The sequence below is a fragment of the Mobula hypostoma genome, chromosome X1 (assembly GCF_963921235.1).
Source record: "Mobula hypostoma chromosome X1, sMobHyp1.1, whole genome shotgun sequence".
In the NCBI taxonomy this organism is placed as follows: Eukaryota; Metazoa; Chordata; class Chondrichthyes; order Myliobatiformes; family Myliobatidae; genus Mobula; species Mobula hypostoma.
Window position 1 is genome coordinate 49,124,563 of NC_086128.1, and position 16,441 is coordinate 49,141,003.

The following is a 16,441-nucleotide window of genomic DNA, read 5'->3' on the forward strand; positions in this document are numbered from 1 at the left end:
TTGGAGCTCAAGGACCTTCTTCTTCACCCTGCGACCCCTCGGACCACCTCGACCAGCCGCCTGGGACCAACAACGGTAGTCGACCAGACGCTCCACACGAGTCCGTCTCCTCGCCGAACACCCTCCTCAGGGTCCGACCCCGTTAGCGGACATCACAGCACCTCGTCCATCCTCTGCCTCGCTCTCTCGCCTTCTCCCCCAAAAGCCCGCACATACAGTATCTTCAAATACACTAAAACCATAACAACTATCCCAATTGGTAAATAGCACCCTCTTATCACACTCTAACCAAAACAAGCTGCTAGCGCAAACTTTCTCAACGTTTAACACAACGAAGCTGCATTCCCCAGATTAACATAACAAAGACACCATTTTAATTAGCCTCCGCAGTAACATAAAAGTTGAAACCCCCTTACAATTGTAATTAGCATCATCCACAAAATGCAATACAGTTACTTCCCTAACGATCTTACTGTCTGAGGCTACGTCCACAATACACCGGATAATTTTGAAAACGCCGGTTTCGAGTAAAAAATGACAGGCATCCACACTAAGCGTTTTTCAAAATATCTCCGTCCACATTAGATGGATATTTGGGTGAATCTCCTCCTACTGGGAATGCGCAGGACACACAGAAAACAAGCGAAGAGGAAACGGTATACTTGGTGCGTGTTTGTCCAGTTACTGAGTAGAAAAACTTTAAAGGAATTGCTGTTGGCTCTCGCGCAGGAGGACTTAAAACCAAAAAAAACACAAATACTGGAGCGTATGGAGGCAACCGACAGGGAGTTCACGAACAGTATGACCCAGCTGATGACGAACATTGAAAAACTGACTAACTCTGTTGCATTAATAAAGCACCTTGTTAAATGTATAAAACGTCTGCATCAGCGTTATCTTGTATTTCCATACAATGTTACATTAGGCTGTTACACATCTATTGTCAGAGAAGTACTTGCATAAATAGGTAAACCATCTTCATTCAAGCAAGGACAGAAAACAGGGCGAAGTGAGTATACTTATTTATTCAGTAAGCTATGGGTCAAAGTATTTGGTGAGTACATTTCTAACCCTTCTGGCTTCAGTCTCATCCGTCTGTTCTGAAATTGTTAGGTGGTGGCGTTCAAGAAAGTAACGAGCATCTGTTCCGGCACATCATGACAGCGTTTTTAAATAGTCAAAAAAGCTCACTTTACAATTTAACTCTCATGCCGTTCACACCGACTGCGCGTTATAACAGCTTGCGCAGTACGAAGCAGAAGCAGAAAAAAACATTGTTGTTGTGGTGTTGTCATGACAGCGTTTTTAAATCTCTCTGGTTACCCCGTACACACTACGCCGGATATTAAGCGTTTTCAGATTTATTCACTCTGGAGTGTGTTTTCGAAAATCTCTGTTTTCGGGGGCTGAGTTTGGCTGCTCATGACCATGTTCCTTCTTTAAACCAAATATAAATATCAAACAGTTAACAAAATACCTATAAAATTTGCACCCAGCCAGTCACTGGTAATCAGAGAAAGAAGAGACTGCAAGTGCTGGAATCTGGAGCAAAACAATAAGCTGCCAGGTGAAGCCAGTAGATTCAGCAGCATATTTTAAGACAAAAGAAAAGTGTCAACGTATTGGGTCGAGATCCTGCATCAGAACTAATGGGAAAGGTGCCCCCAATATAGAAGTGATCAGGTGGGGCAAGAGTTGGTATGTGGAAGCAGAAAAGATTAGGGTTAGATGGAAAACAGATAGAGCTATGTGTGGGGGGGGGGAGGAGTTGGTATTGAAATGGCTAAAGTAGTGCTCATTGGGTAAAGGCTGAGCCTCCTAGCACGTAACTAAATAGCATGTTTATTTCGGCTTTTTTCTTAATGATGTACTGTGTGCCTCCCCGCTACCGCTGCGTTTTTCGCAGCAATGTATTGGGTCGGCGGCCTGGAGGGTGGGGGCCACTGCACCACCCCAACCTCTGATGACTCAGTCTAACACACCATCATCAGTGTGCTCGGCGCTGTTTTCCCAATTCCGGTAAGTGATACTACACTGTATATACATTATTTCTACTTTATATAGGCTGTGTATTTTTATGTGTTATTTGGTATGATTTGGCAGCTTCATAGTTTAAAGGTTACTGGAGAGTGCGTTTATGTCAACAGCACTTGCGTGAGATTTTCTGCCGAGAGCGCTTGTGTTAGATTTTCGCTACAGAGATCTGTGCAGGCAATCGTTGTAGAGAAGTATTTCTACTTTATATAGGCTGTGTATTTATCATATCATTCCTGCTTTTACTATATGTTACCGTTATTTTAGGTTTTATGTGTTATTTGGCATGATTTGGTAGGTTATTTTTGGGTCTGCAAACGCACACAAAACTTTCCCATATAAATAAACGGTAATTGCTTCTTTGCTATACGACATTTCGGCTTACGAACAGTTTCATAGGAACGCTCTACATTCGGATGGCAGGGGAAACCTGTATATGGATTTCAGTAAGGGTTTAACAAGGTGTTTGGTAGGCTTATTCATAAAGTCAGTAGGCGTGGGATCCAGGGAAACTTGGCAGCATGGATTCAGAATTAGCTCACACACAGAAGGCAGAAAGTGGTAATAGATGGACCATATTCCATGACTAGTGGTGTTTTGTGGAGATTTGTTCTGGGACCCTTGCTCTTTGAAATTTTGATAAATGGCTTGGATGAGGAATTGGAAGGGTGGATTAGTAAATTTGCAGATGACACGAAAGTTGGAGGTATTGTAGATCGTGTAGCAGGTTGTGCAGATTAAATCTAATCCAGAAAAGTGTGAAGTGATACACTTTGGAAGATCAAACTTGAAGGCAGTGTACTTAATAGTAGGATTCTTAGCAGTGTGAAGGAACAGAAGGATCTTGGCAGTCCATGTCCACATATCCCCAAGTTGCTGCGCAAGTTGCTAAGGTGGTTAAAAAGATGTATGGTGTGTTGGCCTTCATTAGTCAGAAGTTTAAGTTCAAGAGTTGTAAGGTAATATTACAGCTCTATAAAATTCTGGTTAGACCATATTTTGAGTACGGTACTGTGTTTAATTCTGGTTGCCTCATTACAGTAAGTGTGTGAAAGCTTTAAAGGGTGCAGGGGAGATGTACCAATATGCTGCCTGGATTAGACAGGATGTTATATGAGGAAAGGTTAAGCGAGCTAAGGAGGCTGACAAATGACTCGATAGAGATGTATAAGATGATACTAATAGAGACTTTTTCCCAGGGTGGAAATGGTTACTATGAAGAGCCATAATGTTAAGGTGATAAGAGGAAAGAATAGGGAGGAGGAGATGTCAGAGGTTGTTTTTTTTTTAAAAAACACAATGCACATGCATGGAACACACTGCCAAGCAGATACATTAGGGACATTTAAGAGACATGGATAAAAGAAAAAATGGAGGGCTATGTGGGAGGGAAGATTGATCTTAGGTTGATATTAGGTTAAAAGGTTGGCACAACATCATGGGCCAAAGGGACTGTGCTGTGCTGTACTGTTCTATAATAAAACATTTGTCAATTCTGAAACCAGGATAATACTTTCAGCCGGTAAAGTTAATGGAGAACCATAAGTGCACTAAAAGAGGGTCAAGCTTATACTTAAGAGTGAAATTTCCTTTCTGAGCATCACCCAAGCTCAAGAGAAACTAGTTGATGTAGTTAACTGACCGTCTGTTTGCAATCCTGCTGCTGTTGCGACCCATTCCTAAACACTTTTCCAGATGAGGAGCAAAGCGGGAAGCAGCGATACTACGACTGCAGTTTGGACATTCACACTCTTTGTTCTTCCACTGGTTATAGACTTGACCAAAAATATCCACACCTGGCTGGTCCACAATTTCTGAAATGCAAAACAAACTTTATTGATTAGTAGACCATGACTAATAAGTGGACTATGCCCTTTCAATAATCATATGTTGTGATGCCAAGCATTTTAGAGCAAAGAATATCTGTACAATAAAATCTGCATTCCACTCTCAATGAAGCTCTGAAAGAACAAAATGATCCCTTTGGGCAAAAACTAGAAATGCATCCCGGAATGGTCCAAGCATATCGACAAGCTTCCTTGTCTTACGCAATGTTACTTCTGGGTTTAAAAAGAAGTGGTTATTTTTTTCAGGACAAATGCTGGTAGATATACAACATATTATGCCCTGAATTTGCCAGGAGTTTACACTACAATGATGAAATGCCCTGGATGTGAATACATTCTTCACTCAATGAGGAAAGCTGAGAAGTTCCAGCTACCAGTTTTTACCCACCTCTTCTGCAAACACTAGATGGCTTTATTTTCAAGATGGTGCTCGGGTGCAATGCTCCCTCAGTCAACATCTCCCAGATAGCTCACGGAAATTTTTTTTTTACTTCTTTTACATCTGTTTTTCACCTTAAGTGTGTTTCTGGGGCTGTTTGAGCCTGTGATTTACAGTTTGGGGATTGTATAAGTGATCCAGCGCTTTGTTGTCTTCTAGAGGACATTCGGATGGTCTTGATGCGAAGAAACTTCGAGGTGGGCCTCGAGCTGATGTTCAACTCCGTTTCGCCGTTTAAAGTGTCCATTAATCAGCAATTAAAGCATCGAGGAAGACTGAGACATCTCTGCCTTGTGTGCTGTCCCTCTCTTTCAATGAATGTCAGTGGTATCGTGGTTCTGCGTTTATGGATTGGACTACTGAATTTATGGACTGAGGACCTTCTCAGACTTATGGTTTTTATATTCTGTGTTTATAATGACTCGCTCCTTTCCATTTTGTTGTTCGAGGAGAGGTAATGGGGGGGGGGTAGAGCTGATGTTCTGTTAGTTTTATTTGTGTGGGGAAGGTTTTTTTTAAAGGGGTCATTGTTCCTGCTCCATCATTTTGTCTGGGGGGGGGGTTGGGGGTTGATAATCAGGATGCTGGTTTTTTTTGGCATAGTGGGGGAGATATGATGTTTTGCTCTGAATGACTTTCATGTTCTTTGTTTCGTGGCTATCTGGAGAAATGCGAATTTCAGAGATGTACATGGATACATGCTTTGATAATAAATTAACCTTTGAACCTTTATTGGTTCCAGAGAGGCTAAATACTGAGTTTCCAACAGAGACAGCATACATGGTAAATTCTTGCAAGAAAAGAAAATTACCTGGTATATAGGAACCTCAAAAATACTTTCATTTTTAATAGACTGTAAATTTTGTGCTAATCACCTATCCCCAGATAATGTGAAAACGCAATTTAATGACAATGGTGCATAGGCATTGTATTGTGAGCAACTGTCTTTCTTTTTAAATCTTTTTATTGAGTAAGTATACAAAAAAGGTAAGCCATATAAACATTAATACAATGTTAAAGTATAATAAAATTCCAAAAGATAATACCAAAAAGAAAATACTACAAACAATGTAATTTAAGCATAAGAAACCAAGATAACATAATAGTATACTAAATTTTATATATATCAATGGAAAAAAAGAAAAAAAAACCCAAAAAAAAAACCCACCGTGCAGCTAACTAAAAGCAAGGCAAAGCAATGGGCTAACTTGAAACCAAACAGAGTTAAACTTAAAATCACGTCCTCAATCCCGACCTCCATTAAAACAGTGAAAAAAAAACAAGAAGGGTAAATATTACATTAAATGAAAATATCGAATAAAAGGTCCCCAAATCTGTTCAAATTTAAATGAAGAATCATAAAGGTTACTTCTAATTTTCTCCAAATTCAAACATAAAATCGTCTGAGAAAACCAAAAAAAGGTAGTTGGAGCATTAAGCTCTTTCCAATGTTGTAAAATACATCTTTTCGCCATTAAAGTAAGAAATGCAATCATTCTACGGGCTGAAGGGGAAAGATTACTAGAAATTTTAGGTAGTCCAAAGATAGCAGTAATAGGGTGAGGAGAGATATCTATATTTAATACCTTAGAAATAATATTGAAAATATCTCTCCAAAAAGTTTCCAAAGTAGGGCAAGACCAAAACATATGAGTTAAAGAGGCTATCTGCCCCGAACATCTATCACAGAAAGGATTAATATGCAAGTAAAAACGCGCTAACTTATCTTTGGACATATGTGCTCTATGAACCACTTTAAATTGAATTAGGGAATGTTTAGCACAAATAGAGGAAGTATTAACTAATTGTAAAATCTGCCCCCAATCATCCACAGAAATGGTAAGCCCCAATTCCTGTTCCCAATCTACCCTAATCTTATCAAATGGAGCTTTCCTAAGTTTCATAATAATATTATAAATCATAGCCGATGCACCTTTCTGACATGGATTAAGGTTAATTATCGAATCTAAAATATATATAGGAGGAAGCATTGGAAAGGAAGAAAGTATAGTACTTAGGAAACTTCTAACTTGTAAATATCTAAAAAAATGTATTCTTGATAAGTTATATTTATTAGATAATTGTTCAAAAGACATAAGGGAACCATCTAAAAATAAATCCAAAAACCGTAAAATACCCTTAGTCTTCCAAGTTTGAAAAGCGCGATCCGTAAAAGAGGGAGGAAAAAATATGTTACCTAAAATAGGAATCGCTAACCCGAATTGATTAAGATCAAAAAATTTTCTGAATTGAAACCAAATGCGCAAAGCATATTTAACTATCGGGTTAGAGACCTGCTTAAGGCGTTTCAAATCAAAAGGAAGAGAGGAACCTAAAATAGAACCAAGTGTATAACCCTGAACAGATTGTAATTCCAATGCTACCCATTTAGGAATAGATAGTATGTCCTGGTCAAGTAACCAAAATTTCATATGTCGAATATTAATAGCCCAATAATAAAATCTAAAGTTAGGTAATGCTAAACCTCCATCTCTCTTAGCTTTCTGTAAATGTATTTTACCCAGTCTCGGATTCTTATTCTGCCAAATAAATGAAGAAATTTTAGAGTCAACTTTATCAAAAAAAGATTTAGGAACGAAAATTGGTAATGCCTGAAACACATATAAAAATTTTGGCAAAAAAAACATCTTAACTGCATTAATACGACCAATCAAAGTTAAATATAAGGGAAACCATTTAGATGAAAGTTGAGTAATATGGTCTATTAATGGTAAAAAGTTAGTCTTAAATAAATCTTTATGTTTACAAGTAATTTTAATCCCAAGATATGAAAAGTAATTATTAATCAATTTAAATGGAAATTTATAATATAAGGGAAGATGTTTATTAATCGGAAAAAGTTCACTCTTACTAAGATTTAATTTATAACCTGAGAAAAGACCAAATTGTGCTAATAACTCTAAAACAGCAGGAATGGATCTCTCAGGATTAGAAATATATAAAAGTAAATCGTCAGCATAGAGTGATAATTTATGGGACTTTAATCCCCGAGTTATCCCAGTAATATTTGAAGATTCTCGAATAGCAATTGCAAGAGGTTCTAATGCAATATCAAATAATAGGGGACTGAGAGGACAGCCTTGTCGAGTACCACGAAAGAGAGGAAAAAAAGGTGAGTTTAAAGAGTTAGTACGAACCGAGGCTACAGGGGAGTGATATAACAGTTTAATCCAGGATATAAATTTCAAGCTAAAATTAAACATTTCAAGCACCTTAAATAAATAAGGCCATTCTACTCTATCAAAAGCTTTCTCGGCATCTAAAGAAATAACACACTCAGGAACATTTTGTGAGGGAGTATAAACGATATTTAACAATGTACGAATATTATAAAAAGAGTAACGACCTTTAATAAAACCCGTTTGGTCTTCCGAAATAATAGAAGGAAGTACTTTTTCTAGTCTATTTGCTAATAACTTAGAAAAAACTTTAGAATCAACATTTAATAAAGATATTGGTCTATAAGATGCACATTGAGCAGGGTCTTTATCCTTCTTTAGTATTAAAGAAATTGATGCTCTATTAAAAGATTCCGGAAGTTTACCAAGTTTCAAAGAAGCCTCAAAAACCTTATAGAGCCAAGGAATCAATAAAGAAGCAAAACATTTATAAAATTCAACGGTAAACCCATCAGGGCCAGGAGCTTTCCCCAGATTCATAGAAAAAATAACATTCTTAATCTCATCCATTGTAATGGAAGTATCTAATAAAGAAGACATATCCTGTGAAATCTGAGGGAAGTCTAACTTATCTAAAAAATCATTCATATATTTAGAATCTCGAGGAGACTCTGATTGATATAAAGAAGAATAAAAATCACAAAAGGTTTGATTAATCCCCACATGATCCAATATCAATCGATCATTTTGGTTATAAATCTGATTGATTTGAGATTTAACATAATTAGATTTCAATTGATTAGCCAGCAGCTTGCCAATTTTATCACTGTGAACATAAAAATCACTTCTTGTTTTCTTTAATTGGTTTACAATCGAGGACGAGAGTAGTAAACTGTGTTCCATTTGAAGTTCAGTTCTTTGTTTGTATAGCTCCTCAGAAGGAGCCATAACATATTTCTTATCAATTTCTTTAATCTTGTCCACAATTGCCATCTCCTCCTGCTTCTGTTTCTTCCCCAAAGCAACGGAATACGAAATAATCTGACCCCGAATATAGGCTTTAAAAGTGTCCCAAAGAGTGTTAACCGAAATATCTTCTGTATGGTTAATTGTAAAAAAAAGCTCAATCTGTTCATTCATAAAATTAACAAAGTCCGAGTCCTGAAGCAACAGCGAATTAAAACGCCATTGTCTATTGTTTGGTATATTGGCCATAATTTTAATAGAAAGCTTAAGTGGAGCATGATCCGAAATGGTTATAGAATCATAATCACATTTAATCACTGAAGGAATGAGACGAGAATCAATGAAAAAAAATAATCAATTCTTGAATAGGAATGATGAACATGTGAAAAGAAGGAAAAATCTTTTTCCTGAGGATGCAGAAAACGCCAAATGTCCGTCGACCCAGAATCAGAAAGGAAAAAATTAATCAAATTTGCAGATTTATTAGGTAAAGTCCGTAAAGGAGCCGAACGGTCCAAAGCTGGAGATAAACAGGTATTAAGATCTCCGCCCCAAATCAATGAAAACTCGTTCAAATTCGGAAACTGATCAAACAATGATTTATAAAATTCCGGACAATCCATATTAGGAGCATAAACATTAACCAAAACTACTTTTTTATTAAATAGTAAACCACTAACCAATAAAAATCTACCATTCGGATCAGAGATAATATCCTGTTGTATAAAAGTAACTGAGGAATCTACAAAAATAGAGACGCCTCGAATCTTAGCATTGGAGTTCGAATGAAATTGTTGTCCCTTCCAGAATTTGAAAAAACGTAGTCTGTCCCCCCTCCGTACATGGGTCTCTTGTAAAAATAAAATTTGTGCTTTAAGTCTCCGGAACACTTCAAAAACTTTTTTCCTTTTAATAGGATGATTAAGACCATTAGTATTCCAGGAGACAAAATTAATAATAGACTCCATAAATCCTAAAGTCAACCCACAACAAGGAGGATTGACAATAGGCGCGACCCACAAACCCAGAGAGGAAACAGAACATACAAAAGATACCGGGGAAAAGGACGCAACCAGTACTTCAATAATGTATATAGCCCAAAGAGAAACAAACTAAAACGTGAAGCCCCTCCCACCACCCCCCACCCCAAGACCCCAAGGCAAAATCTAAAGCAGACCCGCCAGAAAGAAGCAAGCGCTAAAACTACCCCCATGACTTCCGGTATACGCTCCCTAAAAAAAAGGTATAAATATGAAAAGGATCAGCTAATTGTAAAACAGTAAAAAAATAAGTAAAAAAAAGTTAGCTCAATTAAAATACACACAGAACAGAACAAAAGCCGGAAAATATATATTAAAAAAAAAACCACAATAAACCTCAAACTCATGAATAGACACAGCAACAAAAAAAATAGGATTATTAACATAAAGTGATTATAAAAAGCAAAACAGAATAAAATTTTTAAAAAACTACAAAATTTAAGGCCGCACAGGAAATACGTAAGATGACAAAAGGGAAGTAACCACCCAGAATCCCCTGGGAAAAGAAAGAAATGACGCAGTTAAAAAGAAAGTTTAGCAGCCATATTAAGAAATCAAAAGTAAACTTTTCTGCCCAAATAGGGCACAGAAAAGTTAAAACCAACCAATTCACAGCCTCCGATCAACGGAGATAATTAAAAAAAGGCAATTAAGATGTTGAAGATAAAAGTTGATCCAGATAACTCTGGGCATCCGATGGAGAATCAAAAAAACGAAGGACTCCATCTAACATGCGAATCCTTAGACGTGCAGGGTACAGCAGCGCTGGTCTTAAATCCATCTTATAGAATTCCGACATCACGGATCTGTAACGGACCCGTTGGTCCCAGATTGGTTTACTGAAATCTTCCACGAATCGGAACTTAAGATCCGAAAAATCAATGAAACCTTTAGATCGAGCGAATCGAAACAGTCTCTCCTTGTCTTGAAAATAATGAAAACGTAAAATAACATGCCTAGGTCTATCTGACCTAGACGAGTATGATGGGATTCTGTGAACACGATCCAGTAGCGGTGGTTGGTCAGGAAATACAGTAGGGAATGCATCTTTTAAAAGTTGAGAGAAATATTTCATGGGGTTGTTGGCTTCAACAGCTTCCCTCACGCCAATCATTCGTAAATTCTGCCGTCGCATTCTAGATTCCAAGTCAGAGTTTTTAAAAGTCAAAAAGTCAAGTTTCTTCTTCATTACATTAATTGTTTCTTCGATTTTCCCCATCTTAAGCTCACTTTGTTGCGCGAATTTTTGAAGATCAGATATAGCCGACTGATGTTCCGCAATACATGTTTGCATCTTATCAATTAAATCGGCAATTTTCTGGAAATTAGTTGAGATTTCCGTATGAATCAGGTCTTTAACAGAGCCTGCAATTTCCGTACGAATCATCTCCCTAACAGAGGTTGAAATTTCCCTCTGAATTAACTCCGATATCGCTTTCAAAGTCACCGGTGATTCAGTCGGGGGGAGATCCGTAGCTTTCGGTTTAACCGGAGGTTTACCATCCTTGCCGTTTTTCCCGTTCTTAGACATAGCAGATCTAAGTATCATCCAATTGTCAGAGAATTCAGTTTAATTCAAAGTATTATAAAAATTGATGCCTTAATGGTTAATTAAAGTATAGCTGACCATAGAGAAAAAAAACTCAGAGGTAATGGAGCGAGTCAAGAACGCGACTTCACTCCATGAGCGCTACCGGAAGTCTCGTGAGCAACTGTCAGTGTCATGTGTTAGGTGTATTCGAGGATTAAATAACTGATATTAATGTTTGTCCCTCATTGTTTTTCAGTTAACCTAAAAGATCCTGGGAGTGATTATAAATAGGCATTACAATGAGACCCGTTCTCATAAATTTGGCTGCTCATGACCATGTTCCTTCTTTAAACCAAATATAAATATCAAACAGTTAACAAAATATCTATAGGATTTGCACCCAGCCAGTCGCTGGTAATCAGAGAAAGAAGAGACTGCAAGTGCTGGAATCTGGAGCAAAACAATAAGCTGCCAGGTGAAGCCAGTAGATTCAGCAGCATGTTTTAAGACAAAAGAAAAGTGTCAACGTATTGGGTCGAGATCCTGCATCAGAACTAATGGGAAAGGTGCCCCCAATATAGAAGTGATCAGGTGGGGCAAGAATTGATATGTGGAAGCAGAAAAGATTAGGGTTAGATGGAAGACAGATAGAGCTATGTGTGTGGGGATGGGGGGGGGGGGGAGTTGGTATTGAAATGGCTAAAGTAGTGCTCATTGGGTAAAGGCTGAGCAACACAGGAATTCTGGCCTGGCCTAGCCGCAGCCTGGCCTGCTGCGTTCACCAGCAACTTTGATGTGTGTTACAGGAATTCCATCTCTGTTTGACTGGGGAGAAGGGGTGTGAGAGTAGAGAAGTGTTGGGGTAACAGAGAAAGGTACAGCATCCTTATAGGCTATAGGCTGGGAGAAGGTGAAGTAGAGCTACCTGTTGAAATTGGTGGTTTAATCGCAGATATCGGTAGCTAACTTCCCTGCAGCTCTCACACCCCCACCAACCTCTTTTCATCCCAGGGAGGACAGATAAAGCTTCCTTAGTTCTCATCATTCACCCCACCAGCCTGTGCATCCATCTATCATCAATGCCTTTTCTGATGGAATCCCACCACCAGTTACACCTTCCGTTATCCAAACTCCACTTTCTGCAAGGACCACTCTTTCCAAGACTCCCTAGTCCACTCATCTCTTCCCAATCTCCCCTCCCCCTACACTTTCCCCACAACCACAAGAGTTCCAAGACTTACATCTTCACTTCCTCCCTCCCTCACCACTGCGACATCAGCAAGACCCAGCGTAGTCTAGGCGACAGGTTTGCAGGGCACCTGCACTCTGTCCATAATGGCCATTTTCAACTTCCAGCTTTATCTTATTTTCAATCGCATTCCCATACCCTGTCCTCAGCCGACTCCAATGCCACCATGAACCCAGAAGCTAAAGACAAGAATAACTCATATTCTACTTCTGTACTTACAATGCAATGGTAAGAACACTGAATTTTTCAATTTTTAATTTCAAGATTCTCCTCTCCCCATGTTCCTTTCCTATTCTCATTAGTCCTCCCAAATTCTCTCTTCATTTTTTTCTTTGCCTATCCATTCATCCCACCCCACACCAGCTCCATCTGGCCATCATGCCACCCAACACCACACCATTCATCTGGTTCCACATATCACAAACCAGCTTCTGTCCCACCTCCTCCTTAACTTCTATATATTGACCATCCTTCCACCTCCCCTCTAGATCTGGTAGTGTTTGAACCAAAACATCAAAAAAAAACCCTTTTGCCTCCACAAATGCTGCTTGACCTGCTGCATTCTGATAGTAGTTTATTATTTTTGCATTGGGAATCAGCTTTGGGTTCATGAAAAAGGACAGAAGATTATTCATTTCATCATCTCTGCTAAATTCGCCTTTCCATAATGCTTTCATTGGAACTAGGACTTCTTATCGAACCTCAATATCCTTAAGTAAATGAACAGGTTTCAGTGGTTGGCAAATCAGGGGCTGCATTTAGTTTGGTTGGATGCAGGGACAGACAATATACTTGGTCTAGCCAAAACTATCATTCTAACCTTTCTCAAGATTTGAAAGATTGGACAAAGATAAAAATTGAAAGAAAACTCTGGGCAGATTCAGTTAATAGTAAAGACCCAAATCAGCCAAAGGAAACAAAGAAGTGAAACCACAGGATTCTAAAACTTTCTGTGTGTGGAAAAAATGTCACATTTGTAGATAATCTCTTGAGAGGACAGAGATTTTACAAATATTTTCTTATGGATAATCTGAGGCTGGCACATGGAGATAAATAAATATTGTAAAGGTAATTTGACTGTAGGTAAAGTGTTTTAAAACATATCAAAACATGTACAAATTTTATCAAAGCTTGTACTAGATTTGCCAGCCAAAACCATCATAGAACAGTACAGCACAGTACAGGCCCTTCGGCCCACAAAGTTATGCCGACCCTTAAATCTTGCCTCCCATATAACCCCCCACCTTAAATTGCTCCATGTACCTGTCTATAGAACATAGAATAGTAGAGCACAGATTGCTCAATTAAGACGTCACAGAATGTGTCCTGAACAAAACACATATGTACATTAAAAATATGGGCAAAAGTAAACATAATAATCCTTGAGCCTCCTTCATCTTTCAATGTCATGCCTAAAGCAATCAGAGCTCAATAAATCCCTGACAATATGTCCCCCACCTCCTGAAAATGATGTCATTAAAATTCTTTGTTCCACGATTGCTGTCATGCAAGCAGTTGCTCTTCACATGTAAGGTTCATCGATGAACGTCAAAATCCATTTGGGTTTTACAGGTCATTTCAGTTTAGCTCATTACCTGAATCCATCCATATCCCAACAGAATCATTGCTTAATTATTCTGCTGTTTACTGGTGGGACACCATGACTAATTACGCTGCCCATCCTGCCACAATGAGATCAAAAAACTCAGCAGTAATAAAACCTGAAGCTGGGATTTCCCTGGTTTGCAAGGTTCAGTTTCACATTTCTAACGGCTTTATTTACTAAACCAAGGAACAGGATGACAAAATATACATCATTAATTACATTCATAAGCAAAAAAGCATCCATCAGTCATAATATAACACACTTACCAAAATCCTTCATACTGTCCGGGTCTGTCTCATCCAAAAAGAAATAACCACATTTCACAGCTCGGTGCACCTCAAAGCAGAGTCCCAGGCAAGCATCGTCTACGAGATCAGAATAGATCTCATGAGCTATGGCCTGAAACACAAAGCTCAAAGGTAAATGGAAAGAGATCTACAATAAAAAACAGTCATTAAGGAGGTTAACTGATTTGTCCTCAGACAAGCCAAAGGAAACCTAATAGTCCCACTTCAAATATGCTTTCTTATTAAGGAATACAGTTTTGAATGTTATCATTAGGGACTGTTAAATGAGACTTTCACTAAGATACTTAAATATAAAAATACCTGGGACTTCTTTTTTTAAAACTCTCCCCCATGGTAAATAGCCTCAATCTGAAGCAGTGGAATGCTGATTTTCTGTCTTTAGAGCGCACACCAGAATGCTCTTGTGAGGCTCCTGCACAAATAACCATTTCCATGCTTTGAAGTGACCTCTTAATCACACACTAAATGGGTCTACTAAATGTCATAGTACCAGCGTTTACTGACCCAGTACCAAGTTGCATCATATTCCAATGGCTTTTCTGCAGAAAAGAGCAGCAAACCACTATATAAATAAAATAAATCATTATGATCATGCAGTGAACTGAAAGGTAATGGCATACAGGTTACACATATCTACAATTTTTCTACTTAAATCGCAAAACATCAGGGTAACTATGGATGGCATTCGCGTCACTTGCAAAACAAAAAGGCTGAAAACATGCTGCCAGCGACACTTCTATTTAAATAATTCCGATGGATCATTGTTATCCTGTCCATGCTCGTTCAAAGCCATGCATAATAATGATTCAGGCCATATTCCTGTCTGACATATCCACTCCTTGCTCAGTTTGTTACCCATTCTGACAAGAAAACCAAGCACAAACAGCAGAGTAACTGCTGTGGATTTAGCTGTGGTTTGTTTCTCCTTACCTGTCAGCACAATTTGGAGACCCCTATGGTGGACAACATATAAACATAATGCACAATGAAGATAGGAAGGTGTTTGTTTAGGAACCTCAATCTCACAGGACTGTCTCCATGTTATCTGCAAGTTGGTAACCACAACTAAAAATAGTGATTAAAAACTTATGAAATAGGAACTGGTGGAGGTCACATGGCTCCTTAATCTTGTTCCACCATTTAACATAACTGAACTGTTTCATCAACTTCACTCTCCTTACATAACCCTATTACTCTTTTACTCAAGGGTCTACCAGTCAAGTCACATATTCAATGACTATTCATCCATATATTTCCACTTAGCCAAATAAAATGATTCACAACCCTCAGGATGAAATTTCTTCTCATCTCATACTAAACACTCATCCCCTCATCCTTAAGACTATTAAGTTCAATCACGATGGAGACACCTCATTAAGAGGCCCATCCTTTTGGCAGTTGCTCAGTGAAAAGCCACGTACAGTTTTGCATGAATTGCCGCTTCAAAAACAAAATTGCAAAAGATGAAGCAAAGAAATACACGGAAATCCAGCATTGAAGACAGAACCTTTATTCATTCAGTGAACCATAAGTGCAGCCTCAACATAAAGAAATGTGTGAAAAACATCCAAAGCATTCAACACTAGGACACGCAAGCATGGTAGAGCAATGAAATGCAGTGATAAGAGAACAGAAGAGGGTACTTTGGTGGTGGGGGGGGGGGTACTGGCCTGCTCTGCAGAACTTTCAGGGATAGCTTCAAACTCCATGGCCTGGTCACTGTGCTCTCTGTTCATCTGCCTCTGGTCACGTTTCAGCTGCCTCCAATATTTCTGTTTCTTCTCTGAAGAAACCCGCTTCAGCTTGGGCATGGCTGCAGAGTTCACACTAAACGATTTTCTTAGGAAACAAATTCGCTCATCATCTGTTCTATCAGGTGAAGAGGACAGAAAGTTAGGCCAATCTAGTTCATGCCAAGAAGCAGAGCAAAATTAATTCTAAGTTTAGTCAGTGCGAGTGGCCCACCTAGGCAGATTCAGTTCCCAGAAACTGTTATACACCCAGTGATTGGCACACACTATAAAAACACTGACTAAAGGTAAAAGACAGAATCAGTCATTATACTCACCAATTACTCCAGGGCCACTTTATTTATTTTCCATATCTGAGGAACAGCTGGTATGCTGGATGAATATCTTCACTTTTGGTCAAAAAGAAATCTTCAAGATTAGCTCAAAGTTTTCTTTCCACTGACCCCAGTAAAATTCTAAAATGTAAATAGAAGGTGCACTGACAACCTGCCATGGGATTGTCACAGTGGCAAGTTCACTTCCAAATTATC

General features: G+C 38.5%; 1 protein-coding gene across 4 annotated transcripts in view; it reads right to left on the reverse strand.

The window, feature by feature from the left end:
• The window catches only part of atxn7l3a (ataxin 7 like 3a), a 72,293-nt gene that overhangs the window by 51,209 nt on the left and 4,643 nt on the right, over positions 1-16,441 (reverse strand). For 2 of the 4 annotated variants that reach the window (XM_063037334.1, XM_063037333.1), the window contains exons 3-5: positions 15,831-16,029; positions 14,119-14,251; positions 3,677-3,848 (exon numbers count right to left, since the gene is read on the reverse strand). In XM_063037334.1, coding sequence (XP_062893404.1) covers positions 3,677-3,848; positions 14,119-14,251; positions 15,831-15,971 — 446 coding nt within the window. In that variant the 5' untranslated portion in view covers positions 15,972-16,029. The remainder of the gene's footprint in view (positions 1-3,676; positions 3,849-14,118; positions 14,252-15,830; positions 16,030-16,441) is intronic. The other 2 variants (XM_063037336.1, XM_063037335.1) reach the window with 1 other exon arrangement.